At 50.4% G+C, this 26,820-nt stretch overlaps 1 protein-coding gene across 1 annotated transcript in view; it reads right to left on the bottom strand.

The window, feature by feature from the left end:
* LOC144783125 (uncharacterized) overlaps window positions 1–26,820 on the bottom strand; it is a 298,992-nt gene that overhangs the window by 252,303 nt on the left and 19,869 nt on the right. Inside the window, exons 2-4 of the mRNA XM_078662267.1 lie at window positions 25,728–26,066; window positions 24,967–25,024; window positions 19,065–19,122 (exon numbers count right to left, since the gene is read on the bottom strand). Coding sequence (XP_078518393.1) covers window positions 25,012–25,024; window positions 25,728–26,066 — 352 coding nt within the window. The 3' untranslated portion in view covers window positions 19,065–19,122; window positions 24,967–25,011. The remainder of the gene's footprint in view (window positions 1–19,064; window positions 19,123–24,966; window positions 25,025–25,727; window positions 26,067–26,820) is intronic.

Consider the following 26,820-nt stretch of genomic DNA (forward strand, 5'->3'; position numbering starts at 1 on the left):
AGATGTTTGCAAGTTGTGCAGGTCACTGGTATTGGATGGTCGAAGGTCTGCAGATGAGGTTGCCAGAAATTCAGATACGAGAGGCCACCTGGCTGAGCTGAGGGCACACCCAAAGAATAATGAAAAGCTTTGCTGTCTGAAAGAAAGGAGATATGCCCAATTGGTATGTGTATGTACAAAAATGCAGTAACAAGAAGCCAACAGGGGAAAAACAGCATTTATCATGGTTTTCTAAATGTTGACTCATAACCTGGTTGGAGACTCCCCAAGTTCCATCAGCACATGGATCAGACTCCCGAATTTGTCCTTCGGGAATCCAGAAGAGATACTAGGCCCTGAAACTTGTCAAATGTGGTCCCTTTGTAGTCCATTCTCTGAGAAGGTTGAAAAGAGGGCCTTTTACCAGTTGATTAGGAATCTGAAGTTCAAGAGTGTCTGAATTGTCAGCCCCGTTGTCCTTTGAGGTCTGGACATGGAAGAGGACTTAATGAGAGAATTGCCTATATAAGGGTGAACAATGTCTTCCTATGCACGCAGGAGGCCGAAAGTGGGAGAAAAAACTTGGTGAAAACTCTGGGTGAGATTTTCAGATGAAACAGCATAGCTTTGATTTGCGAATGGATGCCCCACACAACGAACCTCAGGAATCTCTGATGACTTGTGCAGATTGGTACATGGAGATTAGCCTCTAGTGTTTCATACGTATGAAGAGATTCAGGATGCGCAAAATCTCTCATCATCTTGAATTCCCCCAAAGATTTCTGTACAAGAAACACTCAGGAATAACAACCTTTTACAGAAGAGGAACTTACACAATCTCCCTCTTTTATTGTGACAGAATAATACTGTCCTGCAGAGCTGCTCTTTCCTTGGTCTTGAGGCCAATTTCTATGAATAAAGAGAGGTTGTGGCAAATCTGGAAGTATATCTATCAAGTAACACTGAGAAATCAACTGTGTCACCCAAGAGGTCTGAGAATTGATCTTTCCAAGTCTCTTGAAAAGGAAGATGACCCTCCACGGGACTAGAGGGAGTAAATGGAAAGCAAGGAACCATACTATGGGGCCGATTAGGATGGCGGACGGAAATGGGTACTGTCCGCCATGGTGGGGGAAATTTTACTCCCGGCTGCGCCGCGGAGAAACCGCGGTTGGGATTAGGATATCCATGTCACGAAACTCCGACCGCGGCGGACGGATCACAACCAACACCGTCCGCGGTGGACGGAACACAACCAAGTCCGTCCGCGGCGGACGGAGTCCAAAGAACAACCACTGCCGCGGACGGAAATGACCGCGGAAAATAAAACATGTACCGCCATACCTGAGAATACTCCGTGGCCGCAATTAGGATAAATCCGCCCGTACCACGGAACTCACAGCCATCCACGTCCGCGGCGGAAACAATGCTACGAGAACCACAGCATCAGGGCGGAAGGCCAACACGCACAACATCCCTAGCGCCTAACAAATGTATGAAAGTGCACCGCAAGTCCTAAGCAAACATACGAACATTGACAAGGCCCCCCCCCCCAAGCACAAGCCACCATGACACGTCCCAATTATCCAATAATGCACACAAGTCAACACGCCCACCTACCACCTGACTCGCAACAACCATTGAGACACGACTACAAAAAGACACCCCCACACAACCACAATCCCTTGCACCACAGCATTGCTGCCAGCAAGAGGGCCATTCGAGACACTGCTAACTCACATAAAATCACATAGAAGACACCCACCCACCACCCTACCACACAAACACCCACCACACAAATCCTACACATCACACACCACACACCTGCACCTCCCAACTCACTCAACTCACACACTGAGCACCACACACTATGGCACCCAAAAAAAAACCCAAATTCACGGAGACAGAGTTGCGGGTAATGGTAGATGAAATTATCCGTGTGGAGCCCAACATCTTCGGGGCCCAAGTCCAGCAGACGACCGTGGCGCAAAAGAACCACATGTGGGACAGGATCGTCACTCGGGTGAATGCGTCGGGGACTGTGCCGAGGACCAAGCACGACATTCAGAGGCGGTGGCATGACCTTAAGACCAGGGTCAAGGGCATCCGAGCGAAAAACCACGCCAGAGCCAATCTTACTGGCGGTGGCACACCCCCGGAGCCCATACCCTACACCGATTGGGAGGAGAAGGTGCTGGTGATACTACACCCAGAGAGCCTAGACGGCCTTGACGAAGGAGAAGAGACTGGTGAGTACAAACCAAGCACCACGATCAGCACGACATGGTCAGGCTCACACAACTGAGAATAAACATCCCCCACGCCCCAACCCATGCACGTCGGACACCAACACACTAACATGTCCATGGCTCCCAACAGGCCCCCATGTTCACGGGGAGGGTGGTGGTGGTGGTGGTGGTGGAGGGTGGGGTGTGTGAGAGGCCCAAACTACAACTCCCAACAGGCCCCCATGTGCACGGGGAGGGTGGTGGTGGTGGAGGGTGGGGTGTGTGAGAGGCCCAAACTACAACTCCCAACAGGCCCCCATGTGCACGGGGAGGGTGGCGGTGGTGGTGGTGGTGGAGGGTGGGGTGTGTGAGAGGCCCAAACTACAACTCCCAACAGGCCCCCATGTGCACGGGGAGGGTGGTGGTGTTGGTGGTGGTGGAGGGTGGGGTGTGTGAGAGGCCCAAACTACAACTCCCAACAGGCCCCCATGTGCACGGGGAGGGTGGCGGTGGTGGTGGAGGGTGGGGTGTGTGAGAGGCCCAAACTACAACTCCCAACAGGCCCCCATGTGCACGGGGAGGGTGGTGGTGGTGGTGGTGGTGGAGGGTGGGGTGTGTGAGAGGCCCAAACTACAACTCCCAACAGGCCCCCATGTGCACGGGGAGGGTGGCGGTGGTGGTGGTGGTGGAGGGTGGGGTGTGTGAGAGGCCCAAACTACAACTCCCAACAGGCCCCCATGTGCACGGGGAGGGTGGCGGTGGTGGTGGTGGTGGAGGGTGGGGTGTGTGCGACAGGAAACAGAAATGTCTACAAATCAATGTAACCATGTACTGTCCACATTACTGACCAGCTCGATCTTGTCCCTCAGGTGATCGTCAACTGACTGGGGAAAGCAGTACCCGGCCGCCAGCCTCGCCTCCCACACCTACAGGACTCTCTGCTGACGACGACACAGGCAGCTCCGGGGCGGAGGATGGAGCGGGACCAAGCACGCAGCCAGGGCCATCTGGCTCACAGGGACTCCCGGGACCGACCAACGTCGCATGTGTGACTCCCGCGGCACCTGTCTCTGTGATCTGCACAGTCCCCACCACCACCAGTACCACCAGTACCACCAGTACCACCACTACCACCAGCACCACGACTCCTGCCGGTGCCACCCAGCATGACCCAGCGCGCAACGCTGGTCCAACGGCCCCACACACAAGCAGGGTGAGTGGGCCACAAACACAGGCAACGGGACAACTGCCAATCAGGCGAGCCACACACCGCCGGTCAGAGGAGGGACAGCTACCCGAGCCAGTGGCACAGTCCCTACAAGCTCTTGCCAGGTGCCAGGCCTCATACGACCGGTCCCAGGCAAACGCTGATCGTGTTCACCAGGACTCAGTGGACAACACCAACATCCTGCGCGAGATCTCTGGCATCCTTGGCCAGATGTTGGTGATCATGAGCCAGCAGGCAACGATGTGGAGGGAATGGGTTGGCCGGAACAACCCCCCCCCCCTCCACCAAGTGTGTCAGCGCCACCGCCACCGTCACCTCCGCCTCCCCCGTCACCTCCGCCTCCGCCTCCACCGCCGCCACCACCACCTGAGCCCCTGGCGACGGATGTGGCCCATCACCAACCTGCCCTCCCAGCTGACTCTGTACCACCTCCGAGACGGAGGGGGCGGCCGAGGCATGAAGTGGCTGAGAGCAGTGTTGGAGCGCCAGGCACACGCTCCAAGAGGGGACGACCTTGACAATGCCACTGCCTGTGCCAGACATTCACCCTGCAAACCATCCTGTCCCACATAGACAATCATTGCCACTGGTCTGCTGGACTAGCCTGACACCCCCCAATGTGGTGTCAGCACGGACATTTCATCTGCCATTACCTTCAACTCCAACTCCCTCCCCCCCACTTACTTGTAAATATTCACCAGCACAAAAGCACAACCTGTCAATAAATTGCATTTACTCACACAATGATGTTTTGCCTCCATGTTTATTCACATGATTGCCATCAGATACAGACGTAAACAGGTACAGGGATCATAGTCGCACATGATCATGGCGCTGCGGGAGTGACCTAGAGAAAACCAGAGACAGCAAACACACGTCACTAAAGAGATTCACACACATCACAACACAATGCACAGCAACATTACACAAACGACAATCATCACACAAGCATGGGATGGGAGCACACACATCATGGACACTCCTATGTCCAAAGACATGAAGACACACATGTGCAACCATCACAAACCACACCCAGCTGATTAACCCCATATCCACACAACACCAGAAAACATACATGAGCCATTGTCAACCGCCACTAGAGGTAGATACTCACATTCAAGGGAAGTAGCGATCAATGAGCTGGCGCCTCTGGTCCACACCTTCCTCCTCACCACTATCCTCATCAGTCGACATGGGTGGGATGGGAGGCCGAGGAACTCCTTCGTCTTCAGGGTCCAACAGCAGTTCAATGTTATTGCGTACTGCCAGGTTGTGGAGCATGCAGCAGGCAATCACGATCTTGCATACTTTTCCTGGTGAGTAAGGCAGGGCCCCTCCGGTCTTATCGAGGCACCGAAACCTAGACTTGAGCAGTCCAAAGGTACGTTCGATGACTCTCCGTGTCCTTCCATGTGCCTCATTGTACCGCATTTCACCCGCCGTCCTCGGATTACGTAGGGGACTGAGGAGCCAGGGCCGGTTTGGGTAAGCCGAGTCGCCTATGTAGGGGGATGACAGAGACAAACATCAGAACAAGATATGGTGGGTACCCCATGCAACACAGAGATCACAAGAGTCCCCACTGCACACTCACCAACAAGCCACGCTTGACCGGGTGGCAGATTTGCCATGAGTCGTGGGACATTGCTGGTTCGCATGATGTGGGCGTCATGTGCGGATCCAGGAAATCTTGCACACACATGGGAGATGATGTTGCTCGCCAGGCACACCACCTGCACGTTCAGCGAATGAAAGTGTTTTCGATTCCTGAACACTTGTTCGCGTGCCCGTGGTGGAATGAGCGCGATGTGCGTGCCATCAATTGAGCCCACAACGTGAGGTATGTGGCCCAGTGCATAGAAACCAGCTTTGACAGCTGGCAACTCTTCCGGACGTGGGAAATGTATGTACTCATCCTTGTACAGCATCATAGCTGTTAACACATCCCGAAGAACCGTGCTGAACATGGCCTGTGACATACCCCCGGCACCTCCAACTGTATACTGAAATGTGCCAGTAGCGAAGAAATGTAGTACCGCCATGACCTTTGCAGTGGGTGTAAACGAGCCAGGATACGTTCTACGTGGCTGCAGATGAGGAGACAATTGAGCCACAAGCTCCAGCAACCGACGTCGATCCAGCCTGAATTTCCGAATCACCTCCTCGTCTACCATATCCTCCAGCAGAGTGTATGGGCGATGCACATTTGGAGCCCTCCTGTGTGGGAGAGAGATGTAACTTAGGTCAACTTACAAACGACGCATACGTGTACAACTCCATCACATGTGTACCTTACTGACAAAACTTCAGTCGTCACCCTAATGTATCGTAGACACATCACAGACACTCATGCAACTGCATGCACACAAACGATAAGTTTACACACGCCATGTCATCAAGCACAAATGCCACCACCAATGATGATGTGCATACGGTAATGACATGCATGGTGACAGAACGTATAAATCACATACACGGAATGCATGTGTACCACCACCACTGTAGTCACCTCGACACAACAAGAAACTGACAACAGATGCATTAATTGGCCACACAGCCGTGATGTACTGTGTAGTTGTGAAGATGTAACAACGTCTGTAGGGTCAAACCCGACGTCAACACGTACAAATGCACATCTGTTGCCCATTGTGTGCCGACCGATGTCCATTGTATGGACACACATGCTATATTGTATGACATATGACCTTTCACAATCACGCTCACATCCCTCATGACGCAACTGCACACAACACATCACGGTGCAGCGTCTGACAAGATCACATATTTGGCGCCGCCATGGCGGTGCTCAACTTCCGCTACTTCCCAAAGGCCATATGCGGCCTGCGTCCCTCTTCCCATTGGCTGCATGTGCAGGGACCGTCACGGCACACATCGGCAACCGCACGTGCAAGCTTCAGGCACGGATGCTTCAGTTGCAACAATGTACTATCACTGGCGCCTCCATGGCGGTGCACGTACACAGCGGGGGAGGTGCAGGCCTATACACCCTGCAGATGTACTCAATGGACATGCCAGTTCATGACCCCCCTTACAGTCACCTTGCATCATCCACCGTACACCGGCCGGAGCGGCCGGCCCATGAACAACCGCCGTGCCCGGCCATGAACAACCGCCGGTCCCGGCCATGAACAACCGCCGTGCCCGGCCATGAACAACCGCCGGTCCCGGCCATGAACAACCGCCGGTCCCGGCCATGAACAACCGCCGTGCCCGGCCATGAACAACCGCCGTGCCCGGCCATGAACAACCGCCGTGCCCGGCCATGAACAACCGCCGGTCCCGGCCATGAACAACCGCCGTGCCCGGCCATGAACAACCGCCGTGCCCGGCCATGAACAACCGCTGTGCCCGGCCATGAACAACCGCCGGTCCCGGCCATGAACAACCGCCATGCCCGGCCATGAACACAACCGCCATGGCCGGGCACGGCGGTTGTTCATGGCCGGGCACGGCGGTTGTTCATGGCCGGGCACGGCGGTTGTTCATGGCCGGGCACGGCGGTTGTTCATGGCCGGGCACGGCGGTTGTTCATGGCCGGGCACGGCGGTTGTTCATGGCCGGGCACGGCGGTTGTTCATGGCCGGGACCGGCGGTTGTTCATGGCCGGGCACGGCGGTTGTTCATGGCCGGGACCGGCGGTTGTTCATGGCCGGGCACGGCGGTTGTTCATGGCCGGGACCGGCGGTTGTTCATGGCCGGGCACGGCGGTTGTTCATGGGCCGGCCGCTCCGGCCGGTGTACGGTGGATGATGCAAGGTGACTGTAAGGGGGGTCATGAACTGGCATGTCCATTGAGTACATCTGCAGGGTGTATAGGCCTGCACCTCCCCCGCTGTGTACGTGCACCGCCATGGAGGCGCCAGTGATAGTACATTGTTGCAACTGAAGCATCCGTGCCTGAAGCTTGCACGTGCGGTTGCCGATGTGTGCCCGTGACGGTCCCTGCACATGCAGCCAATGGGAAGAGGGACGCTGGCCGCATACGGCCAATCGCAAGTAGCGGAAGCTGTGCACCGCAACAACAGGGCCAGTCATTGGCCCATTTCACGATCACGCTTCCAGGGCTGACCAATTGCTGGCGACGTATGCCACTGACACGTGCTGAGGGCCCTATATATGTGTCTTGGCCAAAATGAAACTTCCTACCCTGGGGACCAGTGCTGCCTGTGACCATCACCTCGACCTGCTGCTGCTGCTGCTGAGCTGACCACCGACTGCTGCCTGTGACCATCACCTCGACCTGCTGCTGCTGAGCTGACCACCGACTGCTGCCTGTGACCATCACCTCGACCTGCTGCTGCTGAGCTGACCACCGACTGCTGCCTGTGACCATCACCTCGACCTGCTGCTGCTGCTGCTGAGCTGACCACCGACTGCTGCCTGTGACCATCACCTCGACCTGCTGCTGCTGCTGCTGAGCTGACCACCGACTGCTGCTCTAGTGCCATACTCCGTGATCTTGCCATGTCGAGTGGCAAAGAGATCCGGTCTCGACCCTTCACCTCCGCGGAGCTTGATGTCCTCGTGGACGGTGTACTCCGCAACTATGGACGCCTCTACGGCGCACCGGGACGGGTGGTAAGTGCAGTGTGGGACATGTTGGTGTGCATGAGGGGGCCAAATGATCAGGCCTATTTATATCTTAGCTGTGTAGTGTGGGCTAGACATATGTTCCTGATTGTGCATGGCTGCTGACAGTAACGTCTTGCCCCTATGTGTGTGACAGGCCACCTGTCCACTGACTTAAACCCTTTTGTCTCCCATCATGGTAGGTCAAGCTGCACCTTCGCAAGGACCTGTGGAGGACCATAGCACGGGAAGTACGGGCATTTGGGGTGTGCAACAGACGACATACACACTGCCACAAACGCTGGGACGACATTTCCAGGCTGAGCAAGAATGTAGCGGAAGTAACACTGGGCCTGATTCCAAGGACGCCCCGTCTGGCCCGACGCTCCATGACCCCTCTCATGCACCGTATCATTGCAGTGACGCATCCTGAACTGGCCGAACGTCTGAGTGCCGATCAACAGCAAACTAGCGGTGAGCATACTGTCTGTGTAGGAAACTTGTGAGTGCTATGCATGTATTGGTGCACAGACACACTATTGAGTTCCGTGTTGCGTATGTATGCCTGTGATGGCATTTTGGTCCCATTGGGTGGTACTCATTTGACATCCAGGTCCGCCATGTTGACACGCCACTTGCTTAGTAGTTGAGTGTTAAAGCACATCCCCTAGTGGTCCATGGCCCCATGGCAGAAAATGTGAGGATGACTGGTAGGGGTGGGCCATGTGCAGGATGAGGGCTCATGAACCTTTGTCTGCTATGTGATTTGGCTATCCTGTTCCTTCTGTACGTGAGTGTGCCCATGACTCACACATCTTTTCTGTGCATTTCAGCTTTGACAGAGGACACTCAGCCACAGACGGTGGAGAGTAGCCGAGGAAATGAGTCCGGCTCAGACTTCGCACACACGCAGACTGACACGGAGGAGGCCAGCGCCGGAGAGGGGGACAGGACCGTCCCTGAGGACTCGCATGTGGAGACACCATCGTCCTCCTCGTCGGACACTCTTGGTGAGCCTGCACTGTTGTCACAGACTGGGAGTGGGCACTCATCACCTTCTGTCGGAAGACAGCACACAGGGCACACACTTCCGCCAACTGCACCATGTATTGTTCGTGGCCGGAGGAGTAGGGGGAGCAGAGTGGCGTTCGGTGCAGGCACCGCTGCCCCTGCCACGGTGAGCCAAAACGCACTGTGTGCTGAGGCCGTTGATCTGCTGCGACAGCTGTGTGTGGGTCAGACCAATATGACAAATGCTTTCCAGGACCATGATAGGAAGTTGGGGCAGGTGGTGGCATTCATGGAAGGGATGCATGGCGATCTTGCAGGTCTACACAGGACAGTGCAGTCATTGGCAAGCAGTGTGTCGTCTGCAATAGTACAGTCGAATGAACAGGGTGCTACTTCTGTTTCCCCATCTACACCGCTGGATGTCTCAGGGAGTAGTGATTATTCAGAGCAGGACTCAAATACAGGTTATTGCACTAGAAGCAGCGTCAGACAGCACGTCAGGGCACGCAGGGCACAGACCCCATCCCCTAGATCAGCTAAATCTGTTCACGTAGACGACGTCAGATGCACTGGAGTACACACACAGGATCCACAAGTGTTGTTGGGGGACATGCCTTCCGGAGCTACACAGGCATTCAACATGAAAGGTACTCTGAAGGCAAGGGATACTCACATGTCCATGGACTGTTCCTTGGACAAGGCCAGTCAGAAGACAAAGGCACCTGCTAAGAGCAGGGAGACTCCCAAGAGCAGGCCCACAGCAGAGGTAAGGGACACTCCCAAGGACAGTGAGAAGACTAAGGCACCTACTAAGAGCAGGGAGACTCCCAAGAGCAGGCCCACAGCAGAGGTAAGGGACACTCCCAAGGACAGTGAGAAGACTAAGGCACCTACTGAGAGCAGGGAGACTCCCAAGAGCAGGCCCACAGCAGAGGTAAGGGACACTCCCAAGGACAGTGAGAAGACTAAGGCACCTACTGAGAGCAGGGAGACTCCCAAGAGCAGGCCCACAGCAGAGGTAAGGGACACTCCCAAGGACAGTGAGAAGACTAAGGCACCTACTAAGTGCAGGGAGACTCCCAAGAGCAGGCCCACAGCAGTGGATAGGAACACTCCCAAGGACAGTGAGAAGACTAAGGCACCTACTAAGAGCAGGGAGACTCCCAAGAGCAGGCCCACAGCAGTGGATAGGAACACTCCCAAGGGCAGGGACACACACAGGGAGCAGGTGTCTGCTGGAGGCAGGTGCACCACAGACGACAAGTCTGCTGGCAGGAACAGGGCGGCGAGCAGGGCACAGGCTACATCCAGAGACAACACTCCACCTAAGGATAAGGCACAACCTACGGACAAGGCATCTAGCATGGACAATGGCGCTATCAAGGACAGGCATACTTCACCCCTGGCTGCACTGAGGCTGATGTTTTCTACTAAACGCCAAACTGATGTCTCCGCGGCGGAGTCCCCCCATACCTCCACTCCCATCCAGGCCAGTCAGAAGCAGAGGAGGGTGTCCCCTGTTGTTGCATCCCCCATTACACATCATTCCGAGTCCAGGCGGCAGGCACAGAGCAAACGACAAGCAGGCTCCAGCACGTCCCCCGAAACCAGATCCCCGGCAGCAGTTGCTCCACCTATGCTGGGTGGTGATTCTTTGGAGTCCCCACCACTTGGCAGTCCTGTCCTGTCCAGGGTGCACTCACACCTCCCTAAGAAACGCAGACACACACCATTGACACCTGCAAACCCCGATTTGGCTCTAGGTGAGCTATCCCCAGCTCCCAGGCCCACCCTGCCTCCTGGCCCATACAGCCCTGTGGCTCATCATTTCAGTTGTCCCAGTGGCGCTGGTGCAGTTGACTCTCATGTATCAGATGGTGGCACAGTGTCAGTTGTGCCCTCTCCTGTTGCAGGTCCTGGCAGTGTATCTGGGTCTATGGCTCACGTGTCAGTTAGAAGATCTGTGGCTGTGTTGCACACTCCTGTTTCTGGTGCTGGCAGTCTGTCTGGGTCAGTGGCTCACGTGTCAGTGACTACATCTGTGGCTGTGTCTCACACTCCTGTTGCTGGTGCTGCCAGTGTGTCTGGGTCCGTGGCCCATGTGTGTGTCACTCGGGCTGTGGCTGTGTCTCACACTCCTGTTGCTGGTGCTGCCAGTGTGTCTGGGTCCGTGGCCCATGTGTGTGTCACTCGGGCTGTGGCTGTGTCTCACACTCCTGTTGCTGGTTCTGCCAGTGTGTCTGGGTCCGTGGCCCATGTGTGTGTCACTCGGGCTGTGGCTGTGTCTCACACTCCTGTTGCTGGTGCTGCCAGTGTGTCTGGGTCCGTGGCCCATGTGTGTGCTGCCTCTGATGGGCCTGTTCTGTGCAATGGACTGTTGATGCACTTTGGCCCTCTCACGTGCTGCCTCTGATGGGCCTGTTCTGTGCAATGGACTGTTGATGCACTTTGGCCCTCTCACGTGCTGCCTCTGATGTACCTGCTCTGTACTGCACAATGCCCTGTTGATGCTCTGATACTGCATACTGCCCTCTCGTTACCTGCTCTGATGTACCTGCTCTGTACTCTACAATGACCTGTTGATGCTCTGATACTGCATACTGCCCTCTCGTTACCTGCCTATGATGTACCTGCTCTGTACTGCACAATGCCCTGTTGATGCTCTGATACTGCATGCTGCCCTCTCGTTACCTGCTCTGATGTACCTGCTCTGTACTCTACAATGCCCTGTTGATGCTCTGATACTGCATGCTGCCCTCTCGTTACCTGCTCTGATGTACCTGCTCTGTACTCTACAATGCCCTGTTGATGCTCTGATACTGCATACTGCCCTCTCGTTTACTGCCTATGATGTACCTGCTCTGTACTGCACAATGCCCTGTTGATGCTCTGATACTGCATACTGCCCTCTCGTTACCTGCCTATGATGTACCTGCTCTGTACTGCACAATGCCCTGTTGATGCTCTGATACTGCATGCTGCCCTCTCGTTACCTGCTCTGATGTACCTGCTCTGTACTCTACAATGCCCTGTTGATGCTCTGATACTGCATGCTGCCCTCTCGTTGCCTGCTATGTTGTACCTGCTCTGGTGCCCACTTTGCCCATGCTCACGCATACACTGTGATTTGACCCCTATTTTGGACAATAAAGGTAGTCTATCAAGTCTCGTGGTCTGTCGTTGCCATTCCTGCTTGCGTACTGCAAATGTGTATTCGTATATGCTTCTCATCAGTGGTTTCGGTAACATGACACTCCCCCTCCCTACGTCACGTCCCTTGCTGGTATTCCCCTCCAGACAGCCAATGGTTTGTACCTTACCTGCGTCGTCGTCCATAGTAGGCCATGACTAGGACGTGGTGGATCGCGAAGAGCATCGGGAAAGCGTGTAGCGCCGGGTCCATGGTGGTGGTCAGCTTGCGGTGGGTATCTCGGCTGTGTCACCTATGTTCGCTGTGGGGATTCCGCCGTGTTAAGACAGGTTGTTTTTCCGCTGCGGTTTTATGTGTGTTTTCCGCCATCTTGATTTGGGGGACGGTCTTAGACGTCAGTGCGTACGGCGGAGCGTCCGGATGTGTTCCGTCCGCCGCGTGGTCGTGTGTAGTTGGCCGGCGGAGCGTGCTTTTCCGTCGCGGACGGAAATTTGACACGTTTTCCTATCCTGATATGGCGGACGGAGTATCCGCGGCAGGCGGACACGGAAAAGGCTTTTTCCGCCTACTCCAGGGCCGCGGTGGCTCTTCCGTCCGCCATCCTGATCGACCCCTTAGTGTTATTCTTGTCAGTTGTCTTTGAGACAGAGCCGTATTAAGTACCTCTTGTCTGAAAGTGGGATCTGTTACAATATTAATATTATTTTCCCTCCTGGAGTCGCTTTTTGATATTATCCAAAGACCTCTATTTTTGATGAAAACGTTGCGAGTGTTTCTTCTTCCAATATTTCATCAAACAATCTAATACCCAAAGGGCTTTCAAAGAAGACATTTCACACTTCTACCCTCCAATTATGAAGATGTAGGCGGTACCAAGCTGAAACAGTCGATGCCATGCCAGTGGCGCTTAAGTTATGAAACGTAATGTCAGATAAAAGCGGTCTTGAATCTCCATGCATCCGAATAACTGAGAGAAGTCCTCTCCTTCCTGGATTGCAGAAGATAGTGACTGAAAATACTTGACAAGGGATGGAGAGCTGTAGACTCCAAAAGTTTCAGATCTCAGAGAAAGGCTGAGACAAGCATGAGATCTCTTGAGGGAACCCTCAACCTTATTATTAACCGGGTCGGAAAGAACATCATCTTCAGTTAGTTCAGAAGGTTTAACCCGTTAAATTTGATAGTCAAGTTCTAGGGAAGTTATCTCTCTCCTTTGGCTAACGGGTAAAGTCTCTCCATGAACTTGGGCCCTAGAGTTCGACCAGGATGTTTCCACTCTCTAATGAGTACATTTTGAATGGCATGAATGACAGGTAATCTAGGAACAGAAGGATTTTGGAACTGACTGAGCAATTCTCCACTGGTTGAGGGCTGTCCTTCTTCCACAGGGAGTTGAAAATTAGTGTAGATATAAAAACAATTGGTTTGACCTCCTTTTTCTGGATATCATCATCATTTGTCTTTATTTTGGCAAATTGCCATAAAAGCACTGAAGTCACATTTCACCAATACAATAAAAAACAGTAAAAATTACTCAATAAATAATTAAGAAACCCAAAAAGGGTGACAAGAAGTAGCACCACATGGGAAACAATCATCCATAGTGAAAAAGAGTAAAACATATAAAATACATACATATGCCTATAGTTCAAATCCATGCTAAAAACAGTATGCAGTTCATACAGCAGCACTCAGTTGAATAACCCCCTGGGCCTAGTCTAGGAGAACAGCCCTTTTCTGCCTACGTCTCCAAATGCGCAATAGGAACTGGGAGACGGCAAATACAATTGGTTGCTCTGGACTAGATCGAAGTATTCTTGATGGAGTCCTAAAGTCCTAGACACTCAAATTGCACCATAGTGGCACAATCCATACCCCCCCCTGTATGCTTGGTACTGGAGGCAAATGAAAAAAAAATGTGATCTATGGACTCCTTTGCCTCGGGGGAAATTGGGCAGATCATATCCAATTCGGAAAGGGAGCAATGCCATCTCTGACCTGAAGCTGCAGCATCTATATATGAAACTTAATATAAAGTGTTCTAGCGGCTGGTGGCTAAATTGTACCCACATACTCTCCCTATGAGTTAGCATCCTTAAACTCCCAAAAATTTGAGGTCAAGAATCCCGACCCTGTGGAGTTCTCCACCAACATGACTTCAGTACAACATTTTTACTGTGGACCTGGACACACTACAAGCAGATTCAGGGTGCACCCACATCCTATTTCAGTTATCCAACATTTGATAAACCCCAACCAAGGGATCCTGGCAGCCCAAGGGAGCGTTACGATTTAATCTACACCTCTCTGATAAGATTCTAGTTCTGCAGAGGACCAGATCCTCCTCCAGTGCATTAAAGGTCTTAGCCTTATTTTGTGATGACAAACCTAATGCAAAGGTCCAACCGAAGCGGGCCAAGTGGAATACTAACTGGAAGGTTGGTGAGTAGGCGTAAAAAATGATTCTCCACCAACTCTATGTCATTTACATTATCGTGCCCCCAAAGTTCCCCACAATATAATGACCCCCCCAGTGCTTGCAGATTTCAGACTTGCAGTGCAGTGGTTACCAGGTGAAACCGAGAGCCCCACAGATCACTCAAGATACCTCTTGTACAGTGCTTCAATTTAAGTTTGCACTTCTGGGTAGACACCCCAACTAACTCATTAAGGGTGTAACCCAGATATCCAAAAGTGTGGACCCTCTCCAATGGGACACCATTAAAAACTGGGTGCGACCGGGAACGGTGGCAGGATTTAACACAGAATAATTGGTTTTATTCCGGCTGATCTCCAGTCCTCTATGCCTGTAGAAGACACTTAACTTATTGAGCAGATTTTGAATACCCATGGGGGACTTCAATATCAGCAAGTTGTCTTCCACGAACAGGAGTGCTGGGACCTTCCTACTAGCCAGACTCAGGATATTGAGCTTACATCGCTCCAGATTGGCCTCCAAATCATTAATGAATCAGAAGAACCGGGTAATAAGTAGAAGGCTAAAACACACCCTTGTTTTACACCTCAAAACACTGGAATTGGGTCTGTCAACTCTCCAGAGGAGCCACAGCTATGCTGAGCATAATTACTCATATGAAGCCTACTGATGACATTGATGAAGTATTTCAGGACACCCATGTTGGTCAAAACCTCCCAAAGGGCAACCCCAGGGACAGGATCAAATGCTGACTGAATGTCCACAATAATTATGTATAGTTTGTCACCACTCAGCGTGACATATTTCCAATGTACTAATTGCAATTGGATGACTTGGTCGATAGTGCTAGTCCCTGCTCTGAACCCAGCTTGAAGAGGAATAAGCACTCCTGTGTCCTCCATCTAAGCTTGCGGTCGAGTCAGTAGAATTCAACTAAATAGTTTCTGCAAGTTGTCAATGAGGCTTATGGGGCAAAAGTAGGATGGGAGCCATTTTTATAGATTGGAATAATCCTTTAAAAAAGATTGCTTGATAACCAAATCACAAACTGTGCAGGCAACGAAAAGACTGTCTCTAATAACCCCTGATAGTTCCCAGCAACTGTACATGGGGAATGCAGGACTGAAGGGAAAACTAGGACAAGCAACCACACCTACAACTCTAGGATAACGAGATTCCAACTTAGAGAATCAACAGAAAAATGACACTATTGAACTCACCAGATTGCTAAAGGCGTTGTATAGGTTAAGTATAAATAAAAACACCTAGAAAACATGGCCTGGAGGACAAAGCTAATATTTGGAACCATACAAAAAGACAGTGAATTAAGATTTTCCCAGCCTTGGTGTCAGGAAGACTATATCCTGCATCCTTTGCATCCTCTTGTATCTTCTTATCCTTCCAACCCCTCTGTAGCACCCACAACCCCACTGTCTTCATACTACCTCTGTGCTCTTTCTTATCTCCTCAGACCCCTCCCTTCCTTCTCCTCTCTGTCAGGCAGATTCTCCTCCGAACGTCCCTTACAAGCAAGCCCCTCAACTACGGACAAAAAAATTACTTCGCTGTCCAAAAACTGTGATGCCCTCAAAAGGTTAGTGAACAGGGCTTTATAAAGGAAATTTCCTCAACGGAAATCAACAGCGTGCCCAATATAACCATTGCATGTCATTAATCTCCACTATGGTACCTAACCACTTTTCTAACAGTGAAGAGGTTAATTTGCTGAGCGTTGTAAGTCATCTTTAAAAACAATTACCTCAGTGGAAATATACAACGTGTATAATGAATCTGGTGTGTGTAAAATCCTCCTTTAAGATATGTGACTACATGTCTAATAGGCCGCTTGCCTTCTGTGACACTCGTTTTTTCCCTGTGTTTCTGTGCCCTCTTGCAGTTGTGACACTAGTTTTTCCTGTGTTTCTGTGCCCTCTTGCCTCTGTGACACTCGTTTTTCCTGTGTTTCTGTGCCCTCTTGCCTTCTGTGTAACTCGTTTTTTCCCTGTATTTCTGTGCCCTCTTGCCTTCTGTGACATTCGTTTGTTCCCTGTATTTCGTGACCTCTTGCCTTCTGTGACACTCGTTTTCCTTCGATCTTGTGCCCTTTCTGCCTTCTGTTCCCTTCATCGTCCCTCACCGCCCCGCCGCTGCGTCCCCTGCGGCCCGCCCCCCCTGACTGCCCATTGCCCATTCGCTGCCCCCGCCTCCCATCTGCTCCTCCCTCCCACCTCCCCACATAGGCCGGCCGCTGCGCAGTGAGGAGAGCGACCCTTGACCCCACCAGGTAGGTCGCTCCCCCTCCACACAGCACCGCCTATGTGTCCCTGCCCCAGCTGCCGCTGCTGAGGAAGTTCGAGGCCCTCCACCACCCGCAGGCTACCACCTGCACCTCATCCCTGGTGGCCAGTGGCAGGCCGCAGGTTTGTTAATCTTCCGCTTTATTGTTTTATTGTATTGCCTGTACTTCATTGTTCTGTCTGTGACTGCTGTTGTTCTGTCTTCCCCCACTGCCTGTTCGTGGTCCGTGCCCGTTTTCCTCTCTCTGTTCCCCTCTCTGTCCCCGTGTCTCTCAGCCCGGTTTTCCCTTCTGTACCCCTCGCTGCCCTCGTGTCTCTGTCCGGTTTCTTCTTCTCTACCTCTCGCTGTCCCGGTGTCTCTGCCCGGTTTTTCCTCCTGTATCCCTTGCTGCCCCGTGTCTCTCTGCCCGGTTTTCCCTTCTGTTCCCCTCGCTGCCTCTCTGCCCGTTTTTGCCTTGTTTCTCAGCTGCCCCAGTATTCTTGTGCCCTTTTTGCCTTCTGTGCCACTGGTGTTTTTCCTGTATGTCTGTGCCCTCTTGCCTTCTGTGACACTCGTTTTTCCTGTATTTCTGTGCCTTTTTTGCCTTCTGTGCCACTCATTTTTCCCCTGCATTTCTGTGCCCTCTTGCCTTCTGTGACACTCGTGTTCCCTTGTTTTTGTGCCTTTTTGCCTTCTGTTCCCTTCATCGTCCCTCACCGCCCCCGCCGCTGTGTCCCCTGCACCCCCGCCGCCCTGACTGCCCACTCGCTGCCCCTGCCTCCCGCCTCCCAGCTGCTCCTCCCTCCCACCTCCCCATAAATGCTAGCTGCTGCTCGTCCGCGCTGCTGGCGCACCAGAGGCGCACCTAAGGCCTGCCCGCCTGCGCCCGTCCGTGCCTGAACCGCGCCCAGCACCGGAACCCCGGGCCCCGCACTCGCCATGACAACCGCCACCACTATGACGCCAGCACTATGCACGCTCTCAACTCGGGATGGACCCGCACCTGCATCAAGGCCACCCCTCAATGCACACACGGTCCCTTCACCTGCTGGAACTGCAGCTACACCAGCCTCAGAGCCGACGAACCACCCGCCAAGAAAGACCTCAACCACCTCCGATGAATACAATTGAAAACCTGCTCCGCACGCAAACACGCCGTCGAGCTCTGGGACCTGCTCAACACAACATCCCGAGACGTCGCCTTCCTGACAGAGACCTGGTTGAACAACACCTCCGCACCTGACATCTACAAGATCACCCACAGAGACTGTACCAACAGATTCAGAGGAGGAATCGCCATCGTCCACAAGAACAGCATCAGGGTATTGACTAGCACCGACGACGAGCTCAGCACCACAGAACACAGGCACATCCAGATCCACGCCGCCTTCAACACCATCTGCCACCGCACTCTACGCGCACGCCTTCACGCCGCAGGGATCTGAGACAAGGCTCTGGAATGGACCACCTCCTTCCTCTCCGGCAGAACCCAGTGTCAGGACTCCACGATTGCAAATTGGGGCAATAGTACAGGGAGAACTCAGAAATAACAAGACCTGCATCATTCAAATGGGCTGGTCGGAACTGACTCGAAGATGGCGCCTGAATAGGCCGCCAGATTCGAGTCATTGTTGACATTCTAGTCTTGCTGCTTGCGCTACTGAATCCTGGTGAGGCGCGCGCTGCTGACGAACCGCGCACTTCACCGAGGATCTGACCGAGTCCGGTAGCGTAATCTCAGTGTCCCAGTAATTTCAAGTCATAACCGATATTTAGAGTAATCCAGTCTTTGAGTTCGAGGAAAACGGAAAGAACGAGTGCAGACACGTGAGCGGCAGCAAGGAGTCCGTAGAGAGCAACGGTTTCGAGTTTCTGAGGAGACTCGAGTTCGCGTTAAGACGCACCTCAGAGAAGTTACAGGAAGTGAAGAGCAGAAGCTGAAGCTAAGTGACAATATCGAGAAAAGAAACGCTTAATAGTAATACCAGTCTAAACAGTTGCCAGTGAATACCAGTTGATATTAATCACCGTATAATTGTCCTGTCAGAGAATGCATAGAAAGTAATTCTAAATGTGGAAAAAACAGAAAGAACTATTCACGCCTTCAGAAAACGATTTGACCTTACAACATCCACAGCCATAAGTGAAGAGAATTATACTTACCAAGGTTGTAGGCCATCTTCAACTAGGGCGTCTAAAGAACCGAATTCACAGGCCAGCCCTGAAACGAAATAAAGAGAATTACATTACCAATAGACAACGATATCAAAAGAAAAACACAACAAGTGAGTTGCAGTTAGTAAAGAAAATAAATAGAGAGTTAATAAGGAAATAAGCCTCAAATAAAGTATGTAATATATATATTGCAGGTGTACAAGACAAGAATACAGCAAGAATTAAACAGAGAGCATAGAGTATAAGAGAAAGCATTTACAAGGAACAAAGAAAGTAAGTGAGATACAATAGGGAGGTGTTTAGGGAAATAAAAGAAGGATATTTGACTAAGGTGTATTTCTAAAATTACAGACAGACGTCTCAACCCAGGACCACACACATATATAGAAGGTGTCCAAAGGAAAGAAAATAGAAGAGAAGCAGAGTCCTGGAAGTCTTAGGGTAAGGGTAAGGTGCAAATAGATACAAGAAGTAGAGTAGCGTAGTGTAGCAAGAAATTCATGTTGGTTTAACTCTTCCCCCACAGGTTTTCTTGACCAAATAGAAGTCTGCTGGACGGATTACCGAAGAAACCCATCAGGACAGCCTCTTCTCTCTCTCTCTTTTGTTATTTTATCCAATATCCCCCTTCCCCTAGAATAGCCTCTCTAGAGACTTGTGACCTCAAGCTCTGAGTTGCTGTTTTGGGTGGATTTGGGAACTAGCATCTCTGTTCCTGTGTAACAGGAATTTATATTGAGTCTGACAGAGTGAAGTGCCCAAGTTGCATTTTACACCTGAACAGAGGGAATAGATTTGCAAGGTTTAGGAACCATTTTAGATACCATACAAAAGGAGTTGAGTGCAGTCCGGGAGGAGAATCAGAACCTTAGAATGGAAATAGTGAACTCAAGAAAAGAGACCGCAGAATTGGCACAAAGGGTTAGACAACCCTTTGGTCCTAGTTCAGGTACTCAAACCCCATTATTAGAAGGGACAAGTAGAACAACAAATCAAGTGATTCACTCCTTATCACCCGTCATTCCTTTAGCAGCTCCAGAACGCTTTAGTGGAGATCCACAAAAGGCTCAGATATTCATCACCCAATGCTCGTTGCATTTCCTGTGTCGCCCTTCCATTTTCCCTGATGCGCAGTCTCGAGTAGCATTTGTGTTGTCATATTTAAGTGGGGATGCAGCTTCTTGGTCTTTGCCTTTGATAACGAAGAACGATCCAATATTTCGGAATTACGAGAACTTTAAGGAAGAGTTTCTTCGCATATTTGATAGACGGCAAATATCCCAAGCTGTCGACAATGAGCTGCTTGATTTGAAACAGGGAAATCGTGATGTGGTCTCGTATTTAGCTCAATTCAACAAGCTTGTGGTGGAGACCAACTGGCCAGAGAGTAAGAGGGCAGCAGTATTTTACCGTGGATTGAAGGACGAATTGAAAGATGTTTTGGCTGGAATACCAAACAGACCCACAGAAATCTCCACACTAGTAGACTTGGTCTTAGAAATCGATTTTCGTCAAGGGGAAAGAAAAGGAGAAAAGAAGAAAGATTACAGAGCTGTGGTGCCAAGATTCGATCGAGTCAGATCGGAAGGTGGACGGAGTTATGAAGTACCGCAGGGCGTAGAACCTATGCAGATTGGAACAATCCGGGGTCCTCTCTCTAAAGAGGAGAAGGAAAAACGAAGAGTCAGCAATCTTTGTATGTACTGTGGATCCGGAGGCCATTTTGTAAGAAATTGTCCGAAGAAACGCAAAGTGAACTTCAAGCCGAAGGAAAACTAACAGCACCATCTGTTGGAGGAGTTGGACAGGTGGATGCGATTTTGGACCAAACTCCAGGAGAACATAGAGTGGCAAATACCCTGCAATCAGCGGCTCCCCATTTAATCCTATCCATGGAAATCAGGTTCCGACAAGTAACGCTGATGGAAGTCTCTGTAATGATTGACTCAGGAGCCACCGGAAATTTTTGCGATCTGAAATTTGCGAGTAGAGTGGGAATCAAGGCCATCCAGAAATCAAGAAGTGAACCCGTTAGAGCAGTGGATGGCACCAATTTATCTTCGGGTCCGATAGTCAGCCACACAGAGTTGATACAGTTTATCTCAAATGAGGGACATGAAGAGAAGATCCAGTTTAATTTAATTGATGCCCCCCAATTTCAATTAATTCTAGGACTTCCCTGGCTCACCGAACATAATCCGAGCATTAACTGGAGTACAAGAACAGTAGAAATGGAGTCGAGTTACTGTTTGGAAAATTGTTTTGGGAATTTAAAAATAGAACCAGAGGAAAATCCTGCACACCTGTTATGTCAAATCGGAAGGACTATCTGTGCGATCCAGGTACAAGAAGTACCAGAGGAATACCAAGAGTTTGAAGATGTCGTCAATGAAGTGGAGGCGGAACAACTACCACCACACCGCCCTTATGATTGTAAGATTGAGTTGGAACCGGGTTCAAACTTGCCTTGTAGTCGAGTATATGCTCGTACAGAGAAAGAACATCGTCATCTAAGAGAATATTTGGATAAATACTTAGCGAATGGTTTCATCCGTCCCTCACAGTCCCCAGTCTCCTCGCCTCTATTTTTTGTGCCTAAGAAGGAAGGAGATCTGAGGACTTGCATCGACTACAGAGCGATTAATAAAATCACAAAGAAAAAACGTTATCCATTACCACTGATATCAGTTCTACTAGATCAAGTAAATGGAGCAAAAATCTACACAAAATTGGATTTGAGAGGAGCCTATCATCTGGTAAGGATGAAAGAGGGAGATGAATGGAAGACGGCTTTTAGGACGAGATTCGGCCTGTTCGAATATCAGGTTATGCCCTATGGTTTATGTAACGCACCTGCAGCCTTTCAGCACTTCATAAACGATGTGCTGAAGGAATTAATCGATCAGTGTGCCATCGTGTACATCGACGACATTCTTATATACTCGGAGGATGTAGAAAATCATCAGGTTCAGGTTAGAGGGGTCTTGCAAAAACTAAGAGAAAACAAACTGTTCGTCAAACTAGAAAAATGTGCTTTCAGTGTATCCCAAGTCGAATTTCTGGGTTTTGTAATTTCCCCCACGGGAATACTAATGGACCAAAAGAAAATCGAAGCAGTAACAAACTGGAAGTCCCCAGAGAGTGTCAAGGAGGTGCAAAGTTTTATTGGGTTTGCCAATTTCTACCGGAGATTCATTAGTGAGTTTTCGCATAAGATTTTGCCACTCACTCGACTGTTAAAGAAAGGAATCAAATTTGAATGGACCACTACGGCAGAAGAAGCCTTTCAATCCCTGAAGGAAAGTTTCACTTCGGCACCAATTCTACAACATGCAGACCCAGCTGAACCTTTTTACGTGGAGACTGATGCGTCCGATCAGGCAGTTGGAGGGGTCTTATCTCAGCGAAGTAAGTTAACTGGGCAATTACATCCAGTGGCTTATAGATCCAGGAAATGGAACCCGGCCGAAGTTAACTATACGATCACTGAGAAAGAGTTATTGGCGATAAAAGACACATTCAAGGATTGGAGGCATCATCTGATGGGAGCACAGCATCAAGTCACAGTGTACACGGATCATAGAAATTTGAAATTTCTGAAAACAGCTAGAACGTTGACCCCAAGACAATTACGATGGTCACTGTATTTTGCTGAATACGACTTTGTCATCACCTACCGACCTGGAGCCCAGAATGGAAAAGCAGACGCCTTATCCAGAATTGACACTGAGAATCACAAGACGCCGATAAGAGACCAGTCAATTATCCCAAGTGAAAGAATTATCGGAGCAATCACTTCAGTTAACTTGGAAAAAGGCATCTCGGAAGCAATGAATGAAAAGGCCATGGAAGATTGGGCAAGAAAAGAAGGAGGAGAGATTCATCATCGATTGCCGTACTATCGAGGAGCTCTGTATATTCCCACCAAAGAATTACAGCAACAGATTATGAAGGAATGTCATGATGCAAAATTAGCTGGACATAAAGGTGAGGCAAAGACCAAGGAATTGATCCAGCGACACTATTGGTGGCCCGAAATGTCGAAAAATATTGAGCAGTACGTTAAAACTTGCGAGACATGCGCTCAGGGAAAATCTGAAAGACAGGCCCCAAAAGGGTTACTTATGCCTTTGCCTACTCCACCCTATCCCTGGCACACTGTCACACTGGACCTCATCACTGATTTACCTCTTAGTCAGGGTTTTAACACCATACTAGTTGTGGTAGATTCCTTTTCTAAAATGGCCCATTTCACCGCCCTGAAAGGAGTGCCAACGGCTAAACAGTTGGCGGCTCATTTCAGCGCTCAGATTGTAAAGATACACGAATCCCTAGGGTTGTAATAACTGACCGGGGCCCACAGTTCATTTCCCATTTTTGGAAATCATTTATGGAAGGGTTGGGCACTGAAGTTCGGTTTTCCACCAGTTATCATCCAGAGACTGATGGTCAAACCGAGAGGGTGAATCAAGAACTCGAACAGTACCTGAGATTGTTTCTTTTGAAACAGGAAGGTAATTGGTCGGACTATCTATGGGCTGCAGAGTTTGCTCACAACAATGCAAAAAATGTGTCCACTGGATTTTCCCCGTTCTTTATGAATTATGGCAGACAACCAAATTCAACCCTTAGACAAGTTGAAATCTCAGTCCCAGCGGTAGAGGAGATAGTTACACAATTAGAACAAGTACATAAGAGTGCAATTGAGAATCTCCAAAAGGCTAAGGAAAAATATAAAGTTTATGCAGACAAGAAGAGACGTGTAGGGCCTCTGTTGGAAATAGGGGACAAGGTTTGGTTAAGTACCAAGAATCTGAGGCTCAAGGGAAATCGAAAATTTCAACCGAGGTTTATTGGCCCGTACCGAGTAGAAGAAAAAGTAAACCCGGTGACTTATCGACTCCAGCTGCCATCTAAGTTGAAGGTCCATCCAGTTTTTCACATATCCTTGTTAAAAAAGGCCCCAGAGAATTTGCGAAAAGATTCACCACCTAGACCTCTGCAATTCGAGACAGGTACGGAGTTCGAAGTCAAAGAAATTCTCGACTCAAAAAGATTAAGAGGAAGGCTATATTATCTGGTGGACTGGAAAGGTTATGGGCCTGAGGAAAGATCTTAGGAACGAGAAGAAGATGTACATGCTCCAAGACTGATTAAGGTTTTTCATCGACGATTCCCAACCAAGCCTCGGAAGGGAGAGTCTACCTTGTTGGAGGGTACTGTCAGGACTCCACGATTGCAAATTGGGGCAATAGTACAGGGAGAACTCAGAAATAACAAGACCTGCGTCATTCAAATGGGCTGGTCGGAACTGACTCGAAGATGGCGCCTGAATAGGCCGCCAGATTCGAGTCATTGTTGACATTCTAGTCTTGCTGCTCGCGCTACTGAATCCTGGTGAGGCGCGCGCTGCTGACGAACCGCGCACTTCACCGAGGATCTGACCGAGTCCGGTAGCGTAATCTCAGTGTCCCAGTAATTTCAAGTCATAACCAATATTTAGAGTAATCCAGTCTTTGAGTTCGAGGAAAACGGAAAGAACGAGTGCAGACACGTGAGCGGCAGCAAGGAGTCCGTAGAGAGCAACGGTTTCGAGTTTCTGAGGAGACTCGAGTTCGCGTTAAGACGCACCTCAGAGAAGTTACAGGAAGCGAAGAGCAGAAGCTGAAGCTAAGTGACAATATCGAGAAAAGAAACGCTTAATAGTAATACCAGTCTAAACAGTTGCCAGTGAATACCAGTTGATATTAATCACCGTATAATTGTCCTGTCAGAGAATGCATAGAAAGTAATTCTAAATGTGGAAAAAACAGAAAGAACTATTCACGCCTTCAGAAAACGATTTGACCTTACAACATCCACAGCCATAAGTGAAGAGAATTATACTTACCAAGGTTGTAGGCCATCTTCAACTAGGGCGTCTAAAGAACCGAATTCACAGGCCAGCCCTGAAACGAAATAAAAGAGAATTACATTACCAATAGACAACGATATCAAAAGAAAAACACAACAAGTGAGTTGCAGTTAGTAAAGAAAATAAATAGAGAGTTAATAAGGAAATAAGCCTCAAATAAAGTATGTGATATATTGTGGACGTGTGGGTTGTGCGGACCGGAATAACAGGCTTGGAGGCCGGATATAATGAGCTATGCTCAGCAGTGATTTTATTAGAAGGGGTGAACAAAGTCTGAAGGGAAGGTGGGGTGCTTTCCAGGTTCCGGCGGGTTTGTAGGGTGGATCTTAGGATGGACAACCCGGGCCGAGCGGTCGCTGTAGGTCGGGTCTTCTCCTCCGGGCGTGTACTGTCTTCTCCCACGTAGGGCACTGGGACTCCTCGGAGGCTTCAAGAAAGGAGAGAAGTGTACGGGCGTTAGTCCGACTAGTAATGGACTTGGAGTACTGCCACCCACACCAGGACGTGAGGGAATGAAATTATCCAGTGAGGAGGGGAAGGACGGGTACGCAGGACAAGGCAAGTAAGAGAGGGGAGGAAAAGAGGGGTGTTGGGTGCCGGAGACGGTGCTCGGACTCTTTACAGTGCCAGTGCAAAAAGGGGCAATATACAGTGCTCGGTGCTCGTGCTGCTTTACGTACGATATCTACAACTATTTACAGGGAGGGGGCACTGAGAAAAGGATGGAAGGTACTCACGTTCCCCGCCGCAACTCTCGTCCGAGTTGCGGCCGCTCTCCAACCACCTCCTGAGGACGCCACCAGTCTTCCGTCCAGACGTCCTCCTCCTCCTCGTCCTCGCTTCGCTCTCGCCGCACTGCTCCACTCTCTGTCGGGGGTTCTTCGCTTTCCGCTGTCTCCTGCCACGAGTCGGCTGCTTCGAACGCTTCTCCTCCTTGGCCGTGGGTTTTTCTACCTTCCGGGTTGGACGCCGTAGCAGCACTTCCGGGGTCAGAGGTGGCGGCTTCCGTGTCGTCACTTCCGGGCTTCGCGGGCGGCCACTTCCGGTCCTCCGGGGTCTGTTGTCGGTGTTGATACCTGCAGGGGGAAAAAGAGAGATGGAGTCCTGGGTGTCCGGGACGTTAAGTGACCGGGTGCGGGGGTCAGAACCCCCACGCTCGGACGTGGCTGCAGCGAGGTAAGGGCTTCGTCTCCACATATATATATTGCAGGTGTACAAGACAAGAATACAGCAAGAATTAAACAGAGAGCATAGAGTATAAGAGAAAGCATTTACAAGGAACAAAGAAAGTAATGAGATACAATAGGGAGGTGTTTAGGGAAATAAAAGAAGGATATTTGACTAAGGTGTATTTCTAAAATTACAGACAGACGTCTCAACCTAGGACCACACACATATATAGAAGGTGTCCAAAGGAAAGAAAATAGAAGAGAAGCAGAGTCCTGGAAGTCTTAGGGTAAGGGTAAGGTGCAAATAGATACAAGAAGTAGAGTAGCGTAGTGTAGCAAGAAATTCATGTTGGTTTAACTCTTCCACCACAGGTTTTCTTGACCAAATAGAAGTCTGCTGGACGGACTACCGAAGAAACCCATCAGGACAGCCTCTTCTCTCTCTCTCTTTTGTTATTTTATCCAATATCCCCCTTCCCCTAGAATAACCTCTCTAGAGACTTGTGACCTCAAGCTCTGAGTTGCTGTTTTGGGTGGATTTGAGAACTAGCATCTCTGTTCCTGTGTAACAGGAATTTATATTGAGTCTGACACCCAGAGCATCCGCCTCCCCCATTCCATTCCAAAGCCTCCAAGATCATCTGCGGCGTACCCCAGGGAT

This window comes from Lissotriton helveticus, chromosome 9 (assembly GCF_964261635.1).
Source record: "Lissotriton helveticus chromosome 9, aLisHel1.1, whole genome shotgun sequence".
In the NCBI taxonomy this organism is placed as follows: Eukaryota; Metazoa; Chordata; class Amphibia; order Caudata; family Salamandridae; genus Lissotriton; species Lissotriton helveticus.